At 39.6% G+C, this 21443-nt stretch overlaps 1 protein-coding gene and 1 long non-coding RNA gene across 6 annotated transcripts in view; one reads left to right on the plus strand and one right to left on the minus strand.

Annotated features, from left to right (window-relative positions):
* The window catches only part of LOC134909792 (uncharacterized), a 48312-nt gene extending 44849 nt beyond the window's left edge, over positions 1-3463 (minus strand). The window contains exons 1-2 of one of the 2 annotated variants that reach the window (XR_010176028.1): positions 3243-3463; positions 1587-1746 (exon numbers count right to left, since the gene is read on the minus strand). This is a non-coding gene — a long non-coding RNA (uncharacterized LOC134909792). The remainder of the gene's footprint in view (positions 1-1586; positions 1747-3242) is intronic. The other variant, XR_010176029.1, reaches the window with a different exon arrangement.
* Positions 312-16993, plus strand: PRDM1 (PR/SET domain 1). 4 transcript variants are annotated; one of them, XM_063917055.1, is made up of 7 exons: positions 312-426; positions 5469-5717; positions 8452-8571; positions 11140-11389; positions 12827-13929; positions 14044-14172; positions 14410-16993. In XM_063917055.1, the coding sequence occupies exons 2-7, from the start codon at positions 5535-5537 to the stop codon at positions 14968-14970; spliced, it is 2346 nt and encodes a 781-aa protein (XP_063773125.1). In that variant the 5' UTR covers positions 312-426; positions 5469-5534; the 3' UTR covers positions 14971-16993. The 4 variants fall into 4 exon arrangements, with proteins under 4 accessions (XP_063773125.1, XP_063773124.1, XP_063773122.1 ...); XM_063917054.1 differs by lacking the exon at positions 312-426 and adding an exon at positions 3033-3343; XM_063917052.1 differs by lacking the exon at positions 312-426 and adding an exon at positions 3354-3690.
* The last annotated feature ends 4450 nt before the right edge of the window (positions 16994-21443 follow it).

Genomic DNA, 21443 nt, shown 5'->3' on the forward strand with positions numbered 1-21443 from the left:
CAGTTCATGTGCTAATAAAATAAATTCAGAAACTAAACCAGGCTGCTATTGTGTCGTTTTATTTTCTTTCTTTCCTTTTCTTCCTGATTTCACTCAGCCTAAGCAAACTGTCTTGCACATCTTAAAACAATTTGGCAATCGGACTTATCAGCCTGGCCAAAAAGAGTTTGTTTTGTTAATTGCTGTTGTTAAGCCTAATTACTAAATGGGGGAGGAGCTGATGGAAGGGGAGGGGGAAGCATGTAGTAAGGGAAAACTTTAAAATCCTTGAAGCAGTCTGGAAGACGGCTAGATTTAAAGAGCCAGTGAGAGTGTGTATACAGACAGTGAATGCGTGCAAGTTAGTCACAGATGTTACACATGGACTAAAACTGGAATGCACTTACTCCAGACTGAAGAATACCTGCTGTATGGAAATACCACAAGGTACAAAATTGCATACTCCTTTTATACATGGATTATTTTTATTTTATTTAATGTATTACGTTTTGGAGATGGAATTCCTGGTTCATTTTTTTACTGGTTTTATAGTTACTATTAAATGTCATTCTGCAAGTAATTCTTGTGTTTTGCAAGCAATAATACATGTAATATATGTGAATATTTTTATAAGGATCACTGCTAGACATATATACAGTAGGTTTGGATGAAATTGAGTTCACTTCTATAATTAAACCAGTTAGAGGGGATTTGCTACATACAGCAGGGAAAGGTGTTGGGCTCCTGCTGATTTTCTTTGTTTACTGGAGAAACTGTTGAGAAGCAATGTTTACTTTTGTGTGTTATTTAGACTAGTTAATGTACTATACTAGATAGATCTACTTCCTGGGCCCCATGTTTTAGCCCCGGACCCTTTTACTTGACAAATGGTTTTGATTTGACACCATTTTATCAGTAAAGCTTCTGCAGGGTGCTGCTTGCTTCTGCTTTATCATGGAAAAGTGAGTTATCTGAGACACATTAACTGTCTGACAATCCTCTGTGGCAGAGACCGATGTGATGTACTGTGGGGAAACTGTACACAGCATGGTTCTCTCATACTCTGGGATAATTCACCGTGTGGGACATATATCATTATAGAGCCTTGTTTGGGTTGGCGTAGTCCTGTTGAACTGCATGTGGTATTTGAAATGTTGATAAAAAGAGAGATATTGATAAGAAAGTCTGACATATTTAGTTTATTGCTGTGTGTGTGTGTGTGTGTGTGTGTGTGTGTGTGTGTGTGTGTGTGTGTGTGTGTGTGTGTGTGTGTGTGTGTGTGTGTGTGTGTAGATGGATATAAAGATAGATCGAGTCAGGGCTATTTCGTGTTTGCAAGTTTGTCTTATGCTTTATCCTTCCTATTGCCTGGGACAAATTGGTTGGTGCTGTAAAAAGGGGTTAAGTTATAGGATTCTTTCTATTAGCATTTTGTAAATTTGGCAACTAATTCTTCAGCTTGTCAGTGTGCATCTGTCTTGCTATCCGAATGTAATGAAAAGTACAGTTTAATCACTGGTGAGCCAAATTGAGCATGATTAGCTGTTATTGCAGATTAGTGTACAGTATTGTCTGGTGGTGCAGAGTATTGATCTGGTGGGTCTCACCTCGCTGTTGGCTGTTTTCTATGTGGCGATAGACTCTGAAGTGAGGGGGGTTGGTAGGAGGCAGGCGCAGGTCCAGATGGGGCAGGAGACTGGTCCTGAAAAGACCGTGCCAGGAAGTAGGTCAGGTACTCTGAGAGATTATCGGAAACACGCATCATCCCTGTGTGGCAGGAGGCAAGACAAGCAGCACACAATTATGAGGAATTAGACCAGCAACAAGTAGTGCAGATTTATCAGCATTAATTGTCTATTGTCAGGACAGGGCCCTTCTTGCAGATCACGGCTGTTGCCAGCCTCCTAATACCTCTAATGGACTCTCCATTGTAGGATTATCTCTTCTAAGAACAATGTCTTTCTTTAAGAAGAGTTGCTTGTAGTAAAAACAGCCACTATACTGCCTCAGTGTGCCTTTCTTTTCTGCCTTCCATTTACAGAGGAAGTTAGAAGAGCGCCCAGTGTTACTCTTCTGTCAGCAACTGTATTCCTTGAGGGGATTGAGAGCTACCTATTGAACATTAACCGTATTACTCCACCTTCCTCAATGAGACCCATCAGGAAACAATAGGCTGTTTGATAGTGGTAGAGATAAGTAAGGACACCGTTTTAAAGAGTCATTTCTCCCCCTTTTATTTTCAGTGTTTCGCATAGTAAACACTGCAATGTTTATAAATGGATAAGGTGCCAACTATGAATTGAACAGCGGGAAAATTTGCGAAAGGAAAATATTAGCCGTGTGTGTGTGTTTCGCATTGATTGCTTTTCATGTTGCTGCAATGGGGAATTTCTCAAATCCGCCTCTATTGCCAGTCACAACTTGATGCAGATATGAAAGTAGCATGAGACACTGCGTGAGAACTGCTGATTAATGAGGTAATTGAGGCTTTTTGGGAACACAAGGAGGGGGAGACTTAGTAAAAGCACAGTCATGACTTTCAGTCTCTTAGGGGAATACAGATACCAGTTATTGGCAGAAGCATAAGTGAGAGTACAATAGTACATGCACAGGTGGGCAGCAAGTAACACCGGACCCTCACATGGCCATAATAGCCAATCTTACATTCCTGTAGGACCCATTTTATATAAATGACCTCTCTAACTAGTGTCCATAATGCCAGCACCCCACTATACATACAAATGAGGTTTTGGGGCTCAGTCTCTCAGAATATAAATAAGATTGCTTTAGATGAGATCCTGTACACTGCTGCAGCAGCGCTACATAGAGAAACATGGAGACACACAGACCAGGGGACAATGTAGAGTTTAGCAACTGTGAAGTTTCTGTTGTAAAAGCGGAGTTTAGCATAAGAACAGTCAGTGTGTGTAACAGGCTCCTTCCCCCACACGCACACCGCACTACGTTATGCCGGTGATCTCTGCATGTGAAAGTGCTGCTGCTGCCCTGGGCGGCTGGGGCCACCTCCCGTCTGTACTGCGCGGTGCACCTGATTAACCCGTTGATGCCCACCTGCAGACACAACAGCTGCACATGTGTCCCGCGAACTATGATTATCATGAGTGCCTGTCTGTGTGAGCAGCAGCATGAGCTGGGTCTAGCCGATGTCTGTATAGAACAAGTCTCGGGTCAGAGTAACGCGCCGCCCTGGTTGCTCAGTGAGACGTAGAGTAATGAAAGGTGTAAGAGCGGAGGTAATATACCTGCCCCGTCCTTATCAGGCGGCAGCGGTGGCAGCAGCACCAGCAGCAGCACGGACTCTCCGCTGGTGATAGCTGCTGAGCTGATTGGCAGAGCACGCCAGGTACTGGAGCTGAGTGGCCCCGCCTCCTGTCCTGTGTGAGCGGCGCGCTGTGCAGTCACCCTAGTAGTAGTGATACAGGAAGAGAGAGGAGCCAGTCAGCAGCCGGTCACCCTGCCTGTGGGGTTATTATAGCAGTGACATGAGCAGAGCAGGTATGCGCCGTCCTCCAGAGCAGCAGGGAGGCGAGAGCACAGCACGCAGCACCTGTCTGCCAGTGTACTAGGCGCCGTGCTCCCCTGTTTAAGTTCCCGTGTCAGGGTGGGAAGGAAGCGTCCTCTGTGTGTATATGAGAGAAGAACACTCCAATGTTGATTTTTTGTTTGGAAAAGTGTGTGGACTCTGCCTGGGTGAGACACTCTTCCCTCTATCAGCTTCTCAGTAGCGAACACTTCTCTGGATTCTTTCATCTTATGTCATATTCATCTTTTTCCTTTTTTTTTCTTTCTTTTTTTTTGGGGGGGGGGGTTGTTTTTTTTTTTTTTTTTTTTTTATGGGGGGGTAGTTTCACGTCAAAATATAGTATTCTGTGCTGCATATGCTTTTATGTGCAATATCTATTATCCTACAGAATGTTTAGAATTATTAGGAAACTTTATTTCAATATAAAGTTGCTCCCCCCCCCCTATAATTTTGTTAAATGACTATCTGTACCTTATATTGAGCGGGCTTCATGTACTGTAGTTGGAGCAAAATGTGTACTACATTGTATAATACGGTTCTTGTATTGTGCGGTTACTAGAGAACGGTCTGACTTGAAGCACACAGATGGGAGTTGCATATGCTCAGAGGAAATGCATGATGTGTGCACTGGAATTAGCCTGACTGTCCAGGAATATCTAAGAGAGCCTACATGAGTGCAGAGAAGGAGTATTATTCAATATGGTATAGGTATTGTGGCTAAGATCTGACTCTGAAGGAGTTAACAAGACCCCCTCCCAGTAGTCTAGGAGATGTTGTTGCTGCAAGGGATGCTGGCAGGATGTAAAAGTTTTTGAAGTTTTTTTTCTTACATTTTCTTTAACTTGGACAGGATGAAAAAAAAAAAGACGTCAGAGGAGTTAGGTTGTTTTGAAAGTTGTTTGTCAGCTGGAAGCTGGTGGGAAAGTTCAGGCTTCCCCATTCGGAAGAGTCAGGCTGATTTCCGCTCCTTGTAGCATGCAAGTTCCATTTTTAGCTTCATTCAGACGTAGACAACAGCTTCTTCCCCTTCCTTTCCTTGTTTGCGACACTTTCCAAGGCAGTGCTTCCAAGGGGACAGAATACTCTTAACGTGTGTACACACGGTGAGATTTCTCCTTTTGATTTTGACTATATAGTCAAAATCACAAGTAAATTTAGTGGAAATTGCAAGGTGTTAGGCAGCTTGCGGTACCGATTCGATCCCGATGCGCGCTCCCGTGGGGTCGGTATCGTCAATATAGATAGACTGTGCAGGCAAGCCAATCTTGACTATCTAGTGTACTATCTAGCACAAAGAATAGTCAAAATTGGCACTTAGTCAAAATCGTACATAGACAAAATTGAAAGTACAGATCGTTAAAATCTGTGCTATCTGGGCTCTGAGGGAGTTCAATGGAAATGGCATTGTCAAAATCAGGCATAGCAAGGATCTTACCGTGCGTATGCACCTTTACAGTTACTACACTAAAGGGGACATTTACTAAGCCTTCGATGGAGATTAAGTACCAGCCAACCAGCTCCTGTCATTTTTCAAACCCAGCCTGTAACATGGTAGTTAGGAGCTGATTGGCTGGTACTTTATCTCCATCTAAGACTTAGTAAATAGACCCCTAAGCATGCTTACTTGTAGTATATAACATGCAAGAAGCCATTTAGTCATTACTTAATTGATTAGCATATGCACAGGTATGTGATACTTGGTCATTTTTTTGTATTATAGATGTCCATATTGTATGATTACTTGAAATTTGTAATATTAAAATAAACATTCTATTACGATATCTAGTTTCTGTTTATATGTGGACTTTCTGATTTCAATTATTTGGATAGTAATTCCACTTAAACTTATTGCTTGTTACTTACACAGACTCAAAGGAAATCACATTATTGAAGGACTGTGAGAACTTAGCTCTGTCTTCTCTCCCCCCCCCCCCCCATATTCCAGGTTGCCACACCACAAAGTGCAATTGCAAATTTTGAATCTCCCCATCCAGAGGGGACATAACAGACCATGAAAATGGACATGGAAGGAGTTGATATGACGCTGTGGCCAGAGGCTGAGTTTGAGGCGAAGTGTACATACATAGTGAAGGATCATCCATGGGACAGCAGCTCAGATGGAAGTAATGTTGTACAAGCTCAAGCGTCATTGCCTAGGAACTTGCTCTTTAAATATGCGTCAAGCTCCAAAGAGGTTAGTATATTAGAAATGAAATGGTTAATCAAGATCCTGTTTCAATACTTGCTTCATCTATCTATCTATCTATCTATCTATCTATATATATATATATATATATATATATATAAAATCTGTGTGTGTAATATTCCAGTATTGCTGTGTATTGGGGGACTTTTGTTATGTTGGCCTATGACTTAAGAGGCTCATTGTCATTTGATACCTATAGTTCGGTTCCCAGTACGTGAAACTTTTGCAAGGTGTTACAAAAAGGAATGAAGAAATAAAAAATGTAGAACAACTTTTTAGGTTCGATCCTTTACACACAGGAAGGTATACCTAGGATGGTAAAGCATTGCTTGGTGTCACTTAAGGTTGTGAAGCAGTCTCGTCTGATTCCGTAGCGGGCTCTGTCTGCGTTGTCTGTAGTGTTTTGTTTTGTATTTTAATTTCTCAGCAGACTGAGAAGTATCTATTTGTGAGTGGGTGCATTCTTTAAGTTTTTGTTTTTATAAGGGCTGTGAAGTGAGCAACGGGCTGTTTACATTTTATTTGGCAATTATAGTTAGGTGTATTACTGAAATGATCACCTGGATTGTAATCTTAGAGACCTTCCTTTGTGCCACTGCATTCCGCAGCTTTCCAGCAGAGCAACTTCTTAAACTGTTTTCCTGTAAGTACGGTTACAGTCCTAATGAAGGCATAGTCATAACATGATGCGTTTGTTTTTTTACTACAGGCATATTTAGAATATTACAATTCCATATTTAGCATAGATATTTTTTTGTTTTAATTTACACTTTTCACGAGCAAGAACTGTAAAGAAAATTGCCCAGCCACTTCTCGTACATTTGAATAATGTAGTTTAATAAAAATCAATTACTCATGGTAATCTAGCACAAAGAAAGGGTGGTACAGTTCCAAAAACGTCTCCTTGAGTTAGCCCCAAATATCAGTAATCTTCTTCAGCAAATGGCTCTCTGGCAGAGCATTACAGCAGCACCCCCAGGTATATAACCTGGTGCACTCATATTTAATTTGTGTGCTAGTAAATGTATGTGCATAGAGAGTGATGTGTGGGGCCATAGAAACAAATGTGATCACTGTATGCGGTCCATGGGCCTTGTTCAGGGGATACAGTCATTAGGTCGACCACTGTTGGTCGACATGGAAAAAGGGCGACATGCGTTTTTCAATTTTTTTTCATTTTTTTTTTTTCATTTTTTGAACTTTTTCATACTTTACGATCCACATGGATTTATGATGAAAACGATACCAAAAAAAGTAAAAATAAATAAAAATAAAATCAAGTTGACCTTGTTCATGTCGACCTAATAACTGTGCCAACCTATTTCAGGTGTCGACCTGGTCACTGTCGACCAATAGCGGTCACCCTAATGACTGTCTACCTAATGCATGTCGACCCTATGACCCATACCCTTGTTCAGGTCAGCTTTTAATTGTTGTGGTTGGAGGTTTTGTTTTTGGAACTGTGTTAGTGGAAGATGGGTCACTGTTTCTTGTCTGCTCTGCTGCTGGTTGTCAGGCAGCACTCCATGGACCAGAATAATGACAGCTATTATTTTTTTTTAAATTAGTGGAGAGGTCACTGGTGCTTGTAAAGGAATGGACTAGGCTAGGAGGTGGGAGATTAAGTATGGACTTGCTAAAAGCCCTCTGCCTTCTCTCCTGATGTGTTTACAGTAAAGGCCTTGCTCCAGCAATGAATCATTAGGACCTCTGGGCCAGTTCCAGTGGCAGTTTCATCCTAGTTTAGATTAGCAGTGTTGTAATGAATTTTTAAGCACTTGACAGATAAATACCAGTAGAGAACATGGGCCAGAATGATTGTGTTGCATAGCTTTCAGATCTAGCTTTATTCTTTCAATAGACTTTTAACAAATATGACAGCTACTGCAGGTCAGCCTATTCCTCTTTTGCAGACCATTGGCCATCAAAAACTATGTTACGATTGACCATATTCATATGACCTAGCTTTCGTGATGTATATATAATGTGTGATGTCCTGCATTTCACATAGCAGTTGAGAAGTTCATTTCACATATGAAAACTGAGGTATCAAATCCAGTCATTTGAGCAATGCTGTGTCACTGAAACCTAAGCGCCAGATGTTTTTCACTTTATTCTTTCAAGTAAGGGGGTTTTCAAGAACTTGTTACAAATGCAGTGTGCTAATCTAGACAACTGCAAATGCCTTACATGAAAGTTTTTGTGGGGCAGCTGAAACCCTGCTGTTCATGGCAGGTGAGGAATGGCTATACATCTGCATTGTTAATATGATTCTAGATTAATATGCGCTTAAGTACATAAACTGTCCTTTAATAGAATATACATATTAACACAAAATATTCATTGTTGTGGTGGGCATTAGATGTTTTTCATACATAGTAACACACTTGTTAGTGCTTGTTCAAATGATACCGATTACGCTAGAACACGCAGAACTTTATTTCCAATAATTAGAGGTTCATATAAATCCAGAGGTTCAAGGTATCTCATTTAATACAGCACCGCTTTTGGCCAATTCTAGTTATTTTGAAAAACCTATATAGTCCTCTAATTGACCATATTTTATTTTTCTCGCTAAACAATTGTTTCCTAATACATCTTTTTTTTTTTTTTTTTTTATGATTTTTTTTGTTGTTGTCTCTTATGTGCTAATGTCATGTCTGTTATTACCCATGCTAAATATCTCACCTCCTTTTATTTTGTTGTTTTGTTTTTATAATAGGTGATCGGTGTCGTAAGCAAAGAGTATATCCCAAAAGGAACTCGCTTTGGACCATTTGTTGGGGAGATATATACAAATGACACTGTTCCCAAAAATGCCAATAGGAAATACTTTTGGCGGGTGAGTTGCTAACTATGATACACATCTACTTTTTGCTGTGTATTGCCAGAACCGTATGTTTTGTAATTGAGTAAGTGTCTCCATTTATTACTGGAGTGCAGTGTGTATGTTTTTCTGTCCGCTTTTCCCTCTATTGTTATACTGACACTTACTGTGACATTTTATTACTGTTTGCATTATTGTATAATTGGTGCTTTAAAACTGTGTTTAAAAGTTAGAAACAGAAACCCACATATTTCTTTATCATTATAAATCATTGAGGAGGAGAAAACCCACAATTCTACCAGTCTTCCCTAGCTGCCTGTAATAAAACATTAGAGGAAATGATAGCAAATCACTTCCCATATGATATAATCCACATCCTGACTTTGATGGCTGTAATAGAAATGACTGCTAGGAAAGCAAGGTTCCCTTCTTCTCATGTATAGAAAGAGAGAGGATGTTTGGGGTTGAGCAAACCCCAAATGTGACATTATTTCTTGTAAGTGTACTGTGAGTCAGCAGCTTCTCTGTACTTTGTAGCATATGGAAATAGTATGGTTTTGTGTAGTTTCTTTCTCTGTAATCCTGTGATCTCACGCTGCCGCCTTTCCAGTTGCCACTTACAAATGTGCACCCTAATTCCAGTGAATAAAGACAACAAGAAGCCAATCACCCCTAGTTTCAGAATGAAATTAGGGCGCTTATTGCTTTCCTGCCACTGTAGATTTCTCTGTATCTGGTCTCTAGGTTGACCACACTTAGGTCGACGTGCATTAGGTCGACCACTATTGGTCGACATGCATTAAGTCGACATGACAAAAGGTCGACATGAATTTTTCGAACTTTTTCATACTTTACGATCCACGTGGCGTACAATTGGGAACGGTAACCTGTGCCAAGAGCAGCGGTAGCGGAGCGAGGCACCTTGCCCTAAGTGGACACTGTGCACTAATTGGGGTTCCCGGTCACTCTATGAAGCAAAGGACACCAATTTTTTTTTTAAACTCATGTCGACCTTTTGTCATGTCGACTGTGTTTGTCGACCTATTTCAAGTGTTGACTTAGTTACTGTTGACCAATAGTGGTCGACCTAGACACTGTCGACCTAAGTGCGGTCGACCCTATGATCCACACCCGATTTCTCTAAGCCTGTTGACCCAATGGTACAGGTTACTGCTTACACATTTGTTTGATACTTCAGTGTATACCCCCCTCCCTTAATTTGACAGCAACATTGCTATCATTATTTGTCAATAAAGCTATTGAGCTTGATTGCTGTGTACTGGTCTTAAATATTAATTGCATTTGGTCTTAAATATTAATTGCATTTGGAACCAGCACTTTATTTAAAAAATAAATGAATATGAAGTTGGTGTAACAGCTGTACAGGTAAACATATAGGCGCTTATGTAACAGTCTGCAGGATTTAGGCACATGCGAGAATCCATCGAGTTTGCCTGTATTTTGAAAGCGCCAATCACGTGAAAGGTCAAAACCAACCTGGTTTTGCCTCTTAAATGATTGCCACCTTAATAATGTAGACAGACTGATCAGAATTGCGACCATCCCTACATCTCGCAAACAATTACATAGTCATACTGCAGTACTCCATTTAAATAGTTCACATTATGAACCCGGAGTTTCAGAATATTTTAGAACTCCAGACAAAACATAAAGGGTACTGGGACAGTGACTTCCTCCTTGTGTGCAAAATAGAAGCTTTATGCGATCCATTGGCAGAAAAGAAATCATTGTGTGTTTTTAACAGCAGTCTTTCCTGTAGTCTCACTTTCAAAAGCAGAACGTGTTAAAAGAAGCGTATAAAGTTTTGTCTCGTGGCATTTTTTAGTCTAAATATACACTGTCTTAACTTTCCATTGTGTTTTTATTTTTAACACCCGGATTACGAAGGCAAGGGAGTCTTGTTTTTTTGTAAGTGCATAAGGCAAAAAAAATCACAAGACTGTGCTTGTCTTGCAAGGGAAATAGTGAGTGTCTTGGCTAAGAATGAATGGCAGAGCTGCCCGTGTTTGTGTTCAGCTCATTGTTTTGGCAGGTGAAATGCACCTTTGCTCCACCCAGTGTTCTGACAAAACCACTGCATTCCAAGTATTTATATGACTAAGTGTTACTTTAGTCCTATGTGAGGAAAAGGAAGATTGGGAGAGGCGGAGATTCTGCAAGTGCAAAAGCCTGTTTAGTTTGACGTATTGTTAATGAGCCTAAACTGACTCAGTATCTTTTTAATGCATGTGTGTAATAACAGATAAAGTTGGTATGATTAAATCATCATGCCTATTAAAGGAAGGAGCGGTTTTTATAAAACAGCATAGCAATTATGAGGACATTACTACTGAACATGTCTTCCTTTGTGAATTTTATGATATGAGTGAACTAGAGTGCTCAGTACAAAAAGAACAACTGTCACTTTGCGACTTTCACAATTCTTTCATCACTTGTACTTCCGTTTGGTGGTCATTGTGTTAATGACAATCTGCCTGTCACAGAAGATAGTTTGGTCCTTTTTTTTCTTTTTTTTTTCTTTTTTACCCATTGTCTTCTAATAGATTCCTTTTAACTTTACAGATATATTCAAATGGAGAATTTAACCACTTTATTGATGGTTTTAATGAAGAAAAGAGTAACTGGATGCGTTTTGTGAATCCTGCACATTCCATTCAAGAACAGAATCTGGCAGCCTGCCAGAATGGCTTGAATATCTATTTCTACACCATCAAACCTATCCCAGCCAGTCAGGAGCTGCTTGTGTGGTACTGCCGGGACTTTGCGGACAGACTTGACTATCCTTCCTCAGAGGAGCTGGTGATGAATCTTAGTAAGTAGATTAAAAGTGTAAATAGCAGGGAATGCTTGGAATGTTGCATGCACTGCCTCGGCGATCTAATAATAAAACCTATCATTATATGGGCGCAACAGCCAAACAGTTTCTGACAGGTAACAGGGTGACGTGTGTTTCTGTTCAGTAGAAGAACTTCCTCCAAATTATCTGTTGTAGACACAGATAACTTCTAGGCCTCCAGCAGTTTTTTTTTTTTTTAACAAAGTCACGTCTGTCTACCAGCCATTTCCTCCCATGAACCCACAAGATATTCAATTAAATATAAAATGTTATGGTCAGTGATGTGTAGACTTTAAAAATTATAATTAGGAATTAACACTTATTTGGGTCAGTGACATTTAAAAATAAAGGGAGGAATGTAGGGCTTAAATAAGTTATTACAAAGTTGAAAGTAAAGTACATTTATTTTTCACACGGTCACAGACACCGCACAAACCAACATGTGTGTTCTCTCTCTCTTTTTTTCTTTAAGCAATTTCTGTAGAATTTGTTCCTCACTTCCTATCTTAAGGGGAAGCCAACTGCATCACTTGTCCTACAAGACATATCTCTCCATCTCCCATTTACTGTCAGCTTCTGGTCTTTTTACTTAACTTTCACTTATGTGGCTTACTTAAAACTGAACGCTATAATGTCTTTATTCAAACTTGCCTGTAATTTGTGAAGTGGTTGCAGCGGTAGATCTGAACAATATGAAATGCACTGGTTTGCTTATGATTGTTGCCTAGAAGTACAGTTACTTAGGAAATATTACTGAATTTTTTTGTGTTGTAATACACTGTTTTAATGAAGTATCATTACAGTTACTTCTCATTCAGACCTCAAGTCTCCTTTATGGCCTTATTGTTCAGTATTGCACATCCTAATAAATGCTTATATTGAGGCAATATTAAAATTTCTGAAACTGAACTGTATACTTGTAAAGGTGGTCAGTTCCTTATGCCCCTTCATTTGAAGAACACATTTGAACTTCCAGTCAGTTGTGCCAAGTGATAGATCGATCAGTGAAAGTCGTAGTGGTTACTAGTCTACCTCTTCTCAATGCTCTGAATCAGCCTGTTAGATCAAAACCAGCGTAATGTCCCTACTTGTTCATTAAGGACCTAGTGAGTGACTACTGAGACTAGTGCCAAACACGTAGCATACAAAATTAACATTTCCTGTCCATTACAGATAAGTTTGTATGAGGTCATACAACCTACAGGCAGCGTAAAGTGTGTGCATGTAATATACTCTCACTGATGGGTGGTGTAACATTTTGCACATCTATCGGTTGATCTGTTGTATTATTTGATGAAGCGTAACTAATTTCTACATTAGATGTCATTGTTTTTATTGTTGAAACTTTCCATTGTTGTTCATTTGGCTGGTGCACAGGATAAATTGAAACTTTTAAATATTATTCTATTGTAGAGCAAAGTCTGATCATTACCGAGGAGCAGATTTCACGGAAAGAGATGACCTATCAAAAAATGACACCCAAAAAAGAGCACAGTGTGAAAGAGATCCTCAAAAACACAAATCATTCAAAGTCCAAAGAGGTACTATTGAACAATATTGATGTTGTCCCCACTGAAAAAGAAACCACAGACCTGCTTAAAAACTGTAGCCCTGAAAGGCCTTTCTTCCCAAGGGTTGTGTATCCTTTCCGTTCCCACATTCATGAAGACTACTTAAAGGCCTCTGTGGGGTACGGCATGGAGAGACCAAATTATATGATGCATTCACCAATACAGCCATCTACACCACCAAGTCCTTCAGCAAGAAGTAGCCCAGACCAAAGTTTTAAAAGCTCAAGTCCCCACAGTAGTCCGGGATCTGCAGTTTCACCGCACCATTCATCTCAGGACAACAGAGAAATGTATCCCTTTCTAAACAGACCATACAGCACTGAAGGACTGGCATCCTTCCCCAGTTATGCACCCCCAGCCAGTCATCTACCACCAACATTTTTATCTTCCTATCACTCTTCCTATCCAAAGTTCCTGTTACCACCATATGGTATTGGCTGCAATGGCCTTAATACACTGAACAATATAAACGCCATGAATAATTTCAGTATTTTCCCAAGAGTTTATCCATTTTACAGCAGTATGCTTGGAGGTGGTAGCCTCTCACATCACATGCTCAATCCTGCAGCCCTTCCAGGTTCCCTCCCTCATGAAGGAGGACGCAGGTTGATGCAACCTGACCAACCTCGAGACTTTCTCATTCCTGCACCCAATAGTGCCTTCTCCATCACAGGCGCTGCTGCTAGTATGAAAGACAAGCAAATCAGTCCAACAAGCGGATCACCTACTGCTGGCACAGCAGCAAGCTCCGAGCATGTAATGCAACCTAAACCTACCTCAGCAGTGATGACCACAAACCGGGAAGAAGCCATCAATTTGATCAAAAGCAAAAGGAACATGACTGGCTATAAGACTCTTCCATACCCACTTAAAAAACAGAATGGGAAAATCAAGTATGAGTGTAACATTTGCTCAAAGACATTTGGACAGCTCTCAAATCTTAAGGTAAACAAACAATATTATTTTTAGCTAAGCATATAGGAAGCACTGATGTGACCCATGGCCACTTATAATATATATTATTATTATTTATATATTATTATTATTATTACCTTACAGGTGCATCTCCGGGTACACAGTGGTGAGCGACCATTTAAATGTCAGACATGCAATAAGGGATTCACGCAGCTGGCACATCTACAGAAGCACTTTTTGGTACACACAGGGGAAAAGCCTCATGAATGTCAGGTATGAAAACACTATACATGTCTATGCATGGGTTTGGTCTCCTACTGGAAAACTATCCCTTTCACTCCAAGAGGATTCTAGATTATTTAAGTGCATGGAAAGTAGCTTGCTGCCTTCTTGCTGAATATTAATATTGAAAAGCGATAATTTATCCGTAAATTTCAAATTGAAAAGTACTTAATTTATTATGCAATAGATCATAGTAATTCATAGTTTGACGTTTATTGTCTATTTTAGGTATGTCATAAACGGTTCAGCAGCACAAGCAATCTAAAGACTCACCTACGGCTACATTCTGGAGAGAAACCCTACCAGTGCAAGCTGTGCCCAGCAAAGTTCACCCAGTTTGTTCATCTCAAACTTCACAAACGTCTTCACACAAGGGAGCATCCACACAAATGTGTTCACTGCCACAAGAGCTACATCCACTTGTGCAGTCTCCACGTCCACATGAAGGGAAACTGTCCTGTGTCCCCAAGACCTGGTCTCACTAAGGAGGACCTAAGTGTGATCAATGAGGAGATTGAGAAGTTTGACATCAGTGACAGTGCAGACAGATTAGAGGACAGTGACATGTCACCAGCAGTGGAGAAAGAAATAATGACTCTCCTGAGAAGAGAAATAGAAGGTGCCAGTATGAAAGTCTCTGTATCAAGGAGCATGGGAACTGGAATAATTACATCTGGGTGCAACTTTTATGAACAATCTGACTCTGTCATAAAGTTGCCTCATGGCACCCCCCTACCTCTGTTACCTGTAAAGGTCAAGCAAGAATCCATTGACCAAATGGACTCTTAAGACTAAAGGAAAAAGTGTTATTTATGGAAAGTTGGGGTGCCTGCAGCAGGTCTTTGTACAAATGAAACTGCTGCAACGTAGTCTTGGCTTGTGAATGGTAGAAGTCTCCCAGAAGACCAACTCCTAATTCCAAGAAGGAACTCCGAGATAAATGTATTCTCAGGGCATGGAAAGAGGCAGGGATATGGGTATTGCCTACTCACTTAATATTATTATAATTATTATTATTATTATTATTATTGAAAGACAATCATTTTATCTAATTATTTGTCATTGAAAAGTACTTCATAATTTATTATGCAATTTATCATTACAAAAGCAATAATTTGAAAATGTTTACAATGATGAAAGAAATCATTGTAATCCAAAATATATTAAAGAAAAAAGGTGTTTTTTTTTTTTTTTTGTGGCAATTGATGTAGATACTTTCTACAGATTTTGTTATTACTTTAAACTAAAGCAAATCTTCACATTGTTGCAAGTCCAGAATCTCCAGACCAATGAACAAGATTTTGTTACCAAAGCTGGACATTAGATTTGTAATTATTTGTTGTTTTTTTAATTATTTAATTTTTTGTCTTTTTCCTTACATGTTCATTTATTTTTTTTGTTTGTTCCTCTTCATTATTGCCCTGTCTCCCATGGGGCTTTGCCGAACAGAATTACTCACAGCTAATGAGAGTATCAAAGAAAGTGCACATGAGATGTTGTGGTGAACATTTCTTGCTACTTCTATATCTGTATTTCTTACCAGTCATACAGAAAATCCCCCCTCCCAGATATTTAAACTCCAAAAAATAATTTAAACTGTGTATGTATGAAGTTCAACACAGTTTCACACGTCCTAAAAATGGTCTTTTTAATATTTAAATGCAAATATTTAATAAAAAGTAAGGAAATATGTCTATGTTTTTATACAGCTCCTCTCCAGAAAAAAAAACTAAAAGCAAAGTTTTTGTTGAGGATTGATTATATCTCTCGGTCCAGTAGTAGACACGGGTAATAAGTTGTTGTTTTTTTATTGTTACTGGCGCCCATCTCATTTATTTTTCTGTGAGTCATTTCCTTCAGTATTTTGTGTCTTGTACATTTATTTGTTGTGGTTAATTTAAATGAAAAGGGCATTGCAAAGTTGTTCAACAATTTTTTACCTCATTGCTTGTGTCCAGTGGTGCAGAAAAATAGCTGGTTCAACCAAAAGCTTTGTGACTTCAAAGGAGAAACCAAATATAAGCAGTTATATAAGACTGCACTTACTCTTCTACTGTTGCTTTGCTCTCTAACTCCAAAGATATTCCATTGGCAGCCTTGAATATTGGGATATGCCCCCCTGGACCTTCAGGAAGCGAACTAGCAATAGTCCTTTTTCTGAACCATGTAGGCATTTCAGCTAAACAACTACCCCACACAATAAAGGGGTTTATAGCAAAACTATTTGACCATTGCTGCTGGAGCCCCCTCTGCTGGTGATGTTGTGTTGTGTCACAAGGCCGATTGCTAGGAATATTCAGCCTTGTATGTTCGCTTCCATATATAGCATAGCACACTTTTGAAATGCATAAACCTAAGATGTACACAAACCAGTAGCACTGATCATTTCTGGCATTGTAATGTTTCCAAAAAAGCCATCCGCTAAAGCAATGTCACAATATCTAGGAAAGGTACCAAAAAGACAGCTTTAGAAGATCATTACTTGATACGCTGTGTAGAAGCAGTGATCTGAACTAATGTAGCAACAATTAAAGTATTAATGTAATATATACCAAAGTATCACTACTGTCTGTGGGCATACACTTTCCTTACTTGTTGCCAGTAGTGCTTTTTTGTATTCACTTCAAAGACTTATTGTATGACTTTTTTTTTTTTTTCAAAATGCGTTACTTGGTTTCTTAGTTTCTTTAATACAAGTGAATGTAGCAAACAGTGGTTTCTAAAGTGTTTTTTTTTTTTAATAAGAATAAAATCTGACCAAAGTTTAACAGGCTTTTTACTTTGATAGAACAACGAATTTCTTATGTTTACATAATGGTTTACATTGTTATTTATGTGCAAATTGTCAAAAGATGTAAATTAAATCTAAATGTGCATTTCTTTATACTGAAGTCCTGCTTTTTTGTCTTATTTTTGCAAGAGGTTACATTGCTTGTCCTTTATTGCTTTAATACTGGAACATCATCATTTAAATGTGCAAAATCTTGGTGGAAATATCAGTACAACACAGCTGAAATTGAAGCGAGAGAGTTCTCAGTATAGCACTTGGTTGTGTAGCGTGTCATTTTGAGGATCTCCCTAAAAGCTATGTTGTAAAACATTGAATACATGTGAGAGGTGCGTGTAAGTACAAAGGCAGTGGTACAAATATGAATTTTGAAATATTATGAGGACATCTGTGAAGAAACAGGCTGATCCACATCACAGAAACCTCTTTAGAAGCATTCTACTGGAGTGCATTGGACCATCTGCTCTCCGTATGTTCCACTGTTTCTTTTTTACCTCAGGAAAGCCTTGTAACAATAGTCTACACTACTATACACACCCATGGAGTAAAGCAGGTTCTCTACCATATTTTTGTGTAGTGTTTTTATTTTCACTTACACTATATGTTCTGTAAAGCTCAAGAATGTAAATTTTATACTTCAAACCTACTATCTCTGCACAACTGGGAGATATGTGCTTGAAGCAAAATGAAACTTATCTAATTAACTGTGGCCTAATTAACATATAAAATACTAAAACACTTGGTTGTCTTTAGTAAGAAATACATTTTAAACCAAGAAACCTCAGGCGTGCAAATTACTCAAATAACTAAAAGCTATAGACCATATACATTAAGGGGGCATCTATAAAAACTATGGTAATGGGAAATGTAACTGTTGCCCATAGCAACCAATCAGATGTTTCCTTTCATATTCAAAAATGCACTATTAAAAGAAAAAATAAGTTTCTGTAGGCAACACCACTTTTTTCACTATACTCGGATAATATGCCCCTTTCTATCTTGGAATATACTAATATTTTATATTATGTCCATCCTTGTTATGCCTAACTATCTGTGTTTTTTAAATAATAGTAATGGGCATAATTTCATGCTAAGTTGCCCAGAGCAGATCATTGTTTCCAGTATTTGTTTGCATACATCAGCACTATCATTTTCCATTCAGTGGTTACTACACTGCTCAAAAAAATAAAGGGAAAACTAAAATAACACATCCTAGATCTGAATGAATGAAATAGTCTTGTTAAATACTTTGTTCTTTACATAGTTGAATATGCTGACAACAAAATCACACAAAAATTATCAATGGAAATCAAACTTATTTACCCATGGAGGTCTGGATTTGGAGTCACACTCAAAATTAAAGTTGAAAAACACACTACAGGCTGATCCAACTTTGATGTAATGTCCTTAAAACAAGTCAAAATGAGGCTCAGTAGTGTGTGTGGCCTCCACGTGCCTGTATGACCTCCGTACAACGCCTGGGCATGCTCCTGATGAGGTGGCGGATGGTCTCCTGAGAGATCTCCCAGACCTGGACTAAAGCATCCGCCAACTCCTGGACAGTCTGTGGTGGATGGAGCGAGACATGATGTCCCAGATGTGCTCAATTGGATTCAGGTCTGGGGAACGAGCGGGCCAGTCCATAGCATCAATGCCTTCGTCTTGCAGGAACTGCTGACACACTCCAGCCACATGAGGTCTAGCATTGTCTTGCATTAGGAGGAACCCAGGGCCAACTGCACCAGCATATGGTCTCCCAAGGGGTCTGAGGATCTCATCTCGGTACCTAATGGCAGTCAGGCTACCTCTGGCGAGCACATGGAGGGCTGTGCGGCCCCCCAAAGAAATGCCACCCCACACCATCACTGACCCACTGCCAAACCGGTCATGCTGGAGGATGTTGCAGGCAGCAGAACATTCTCCTTGGCGTTTCCAGACTCTGTCACGTCTGTCACATGTGCTCAGTGAGAACCTGCTTTCATCTGTGAATAGCACAGGGCGCCAGTGGCGAATTTGCCAATCTTGGTGTTCTCTGGCAAATGCCAAACGTCCTGCATGGTGTTGGGCTGTAAGCACAACCCCCACCTGTGGACGTCGGGCCCTCATACCACCCTCATGGAGTCTGTTTCTGATCATTTGAGTAGACACATGCACATTTGTGGCTTGCTGGAGGTCATTTTGCAAGGCTCAGGCAGTGCTCCTCCTGTTCCTCGTTGCACAAAGGCGGAGGTAGCGGTCCTGCTGCTGGGTTGTTGCCCTCCTACGGCCTCCTCCACGTCTCCTGATGTACTGGCCTGTCTCCTGGTAGTGCCTCCATGCTCTGGACACTACGCGGACAGACACAGCAAACCTTCTTGCCACAGTTCGCATTGATGTGCCATCCTGGATGAGCTGCACTACCTGAGCCACTTGTGTGGGTTGTAGACTCCGTCTCATGCTACCACTAGAGTGAAAGCACCGCCAGCTTTCAAAAGTGACCAAAACATCAGCCAGAAAGCATAGGAGCTAAGAAGTGGTCTGTGGTCACCACCTGCAGAACAACTCCTTTATTGGGAGTGTCTTGCTAATTGCCTATAATTTCCACCTGTTGTCTATTCCATTTGCACAACAGCATGTGAAATTGATTGTCAATCAGTGTTGCTTCCTAAGTGGACAGTTTGATTTCACAGTAGTGTGATTGACTTGGAGTTACATTGTGTTGTTTAAGTGTTCCCTTTATTTTTTTGAGCAGTGTATATTTCGGCAATAGACAGTAAGCTGTTATTTCAAAGGCCTAGAAAATGGCTAAAAGTCCAGATATCCTCCGCTATCACCTTCCTTTTCAGTATTTTCACCTTTACCCAAGCTCAACATGTTTACCAATTTAGCTGTGTCGCTGACTGACAAAATGGTTACCATAAAACTGCCTTCAACTTGTTAAATTGGAGTGAGGGCTTCAACAACATGGCCATCTGAGCAAACCGTAACAGTCTCACTGGGCTTTTTCTCTGTGTAGTTAACAAATTATTCTGAGTCGCTGCTTGTCCACGCCATACCTCCTGCCTGTAGTCCTGTATGTCACTATGACACTTCCTGGTTGGAGGTAGCGGACCTGGTAGTTTCTGATACAAGCTGCAATTGGGATTATGGGATATGAGTGACTATTGGCAGCCCTACTAATGTCATACATGGCTGCTTATGAATTGATTGGCCATGTTATAATTAATATTAATTCTTCCTGCAAAATGGCTGCCTCCACTATGGATAAATGACAGGTATACATAAAGCACAGGAAATTGTATCACTCAGTGGAAAAGTTGCCCATAGTAACCAATCAGCTTCTACCTACAATTTTATAGAATTATAAATATATACATCGATCACCCCCAGTGTTTGTTATAAGGGGGTTGTATCATGTAATCTGTAAGGCTGTTCACAAAATCATAGATTCATGCAAGACTGCACTTTGATGGCAGTCTCGAGAAGCATTGAAGAAGCTACCAACTGTTTTAAACCAAAACACATTGGCCAAAACTCCAAAGAAGGGGAAATGGTTCATTGCTAACAGAACTACAAATGGTAAAAATTAAAACTTTTAACAACAGCACTAATTGGTTAAACATTTGAAATCCAAATGAGTACACAATGTAGAAGCACTTCCCATGTTGCCGAAGGTGATAACAAGAGCTATTTTTTTTTTTATTATTATTTGTTCGAGTTTTATGTTTTTCATATGAACAATGATTTAATATGGTTGCTTTGTTACTGTGTGATAGTTACACATCTAATCATATATACATCAAAGTGATATGTATACAATGTTTCTATTAGTCACTTCCTCTATGGTTCAGCAAATGAAATCTTATTTGGGTAGAAATAGTCTTCAGCTAGTCTTTTTGGCAGCAGATACGAAATATCCTTGTGTTGCTTGCATCTAATCTGTTGATTTATATATGTCCTGATGAAATTTGCTGTCTCTGTAATAGAGGGTATTAAAAGGTATAATTAAGGTAGTTAGAGTTTGGTTGAACTATCACAAAAGATGTGCGCCCATAGGAATACACGGGCGGTGTACAAAGGCGCGGATCGGTGTACTAAGTTGCACCTGCACCTAGGCACGACACATGTGCCCGTACAGTCGTGGCGCAGGCCGGATGAATGTGGCTCGATCTGTATGTTAAGTGTATTCTTATGAGTTATTATTGGTATAAAAGCATATTTAAATACATTAGTTGACTTTTAATCATATTCAGTAAACGTAGTCATAATACACTACAGCTACATAGAATGAACCTTCTGCCCTTTGACTAGGATGTTAGTCATAATTTTTAGCGTAAAGTACATGTAGTGTTTTATGCCTGTTAGCATTGAACAGTAAATACAAATATGAATTTTGGGGTTTAGTCATTCATTAACGCACCACAGTTACCGCTGATTTTCAGAGCTATTTTACATGTAAGTTATTTATTAAACCATAATAGCTTAGTGTTGCCTA

This window comes from Pseudophryne corroboree, chromosome 4 (assembly GCF_028390025.1).
Source record: "Pseudophryne corroboree isolate aPseCor3 chromosome 4, aPseCor3.hap2, whole genome shotgun sequence".
Classification (NCBI taxonomy): Eukaryota; Metazoa; Chordata; class Amphibia; order Anura; family Myobatrachidae; genus Pseudophryne; species Pseudophryne corroboree.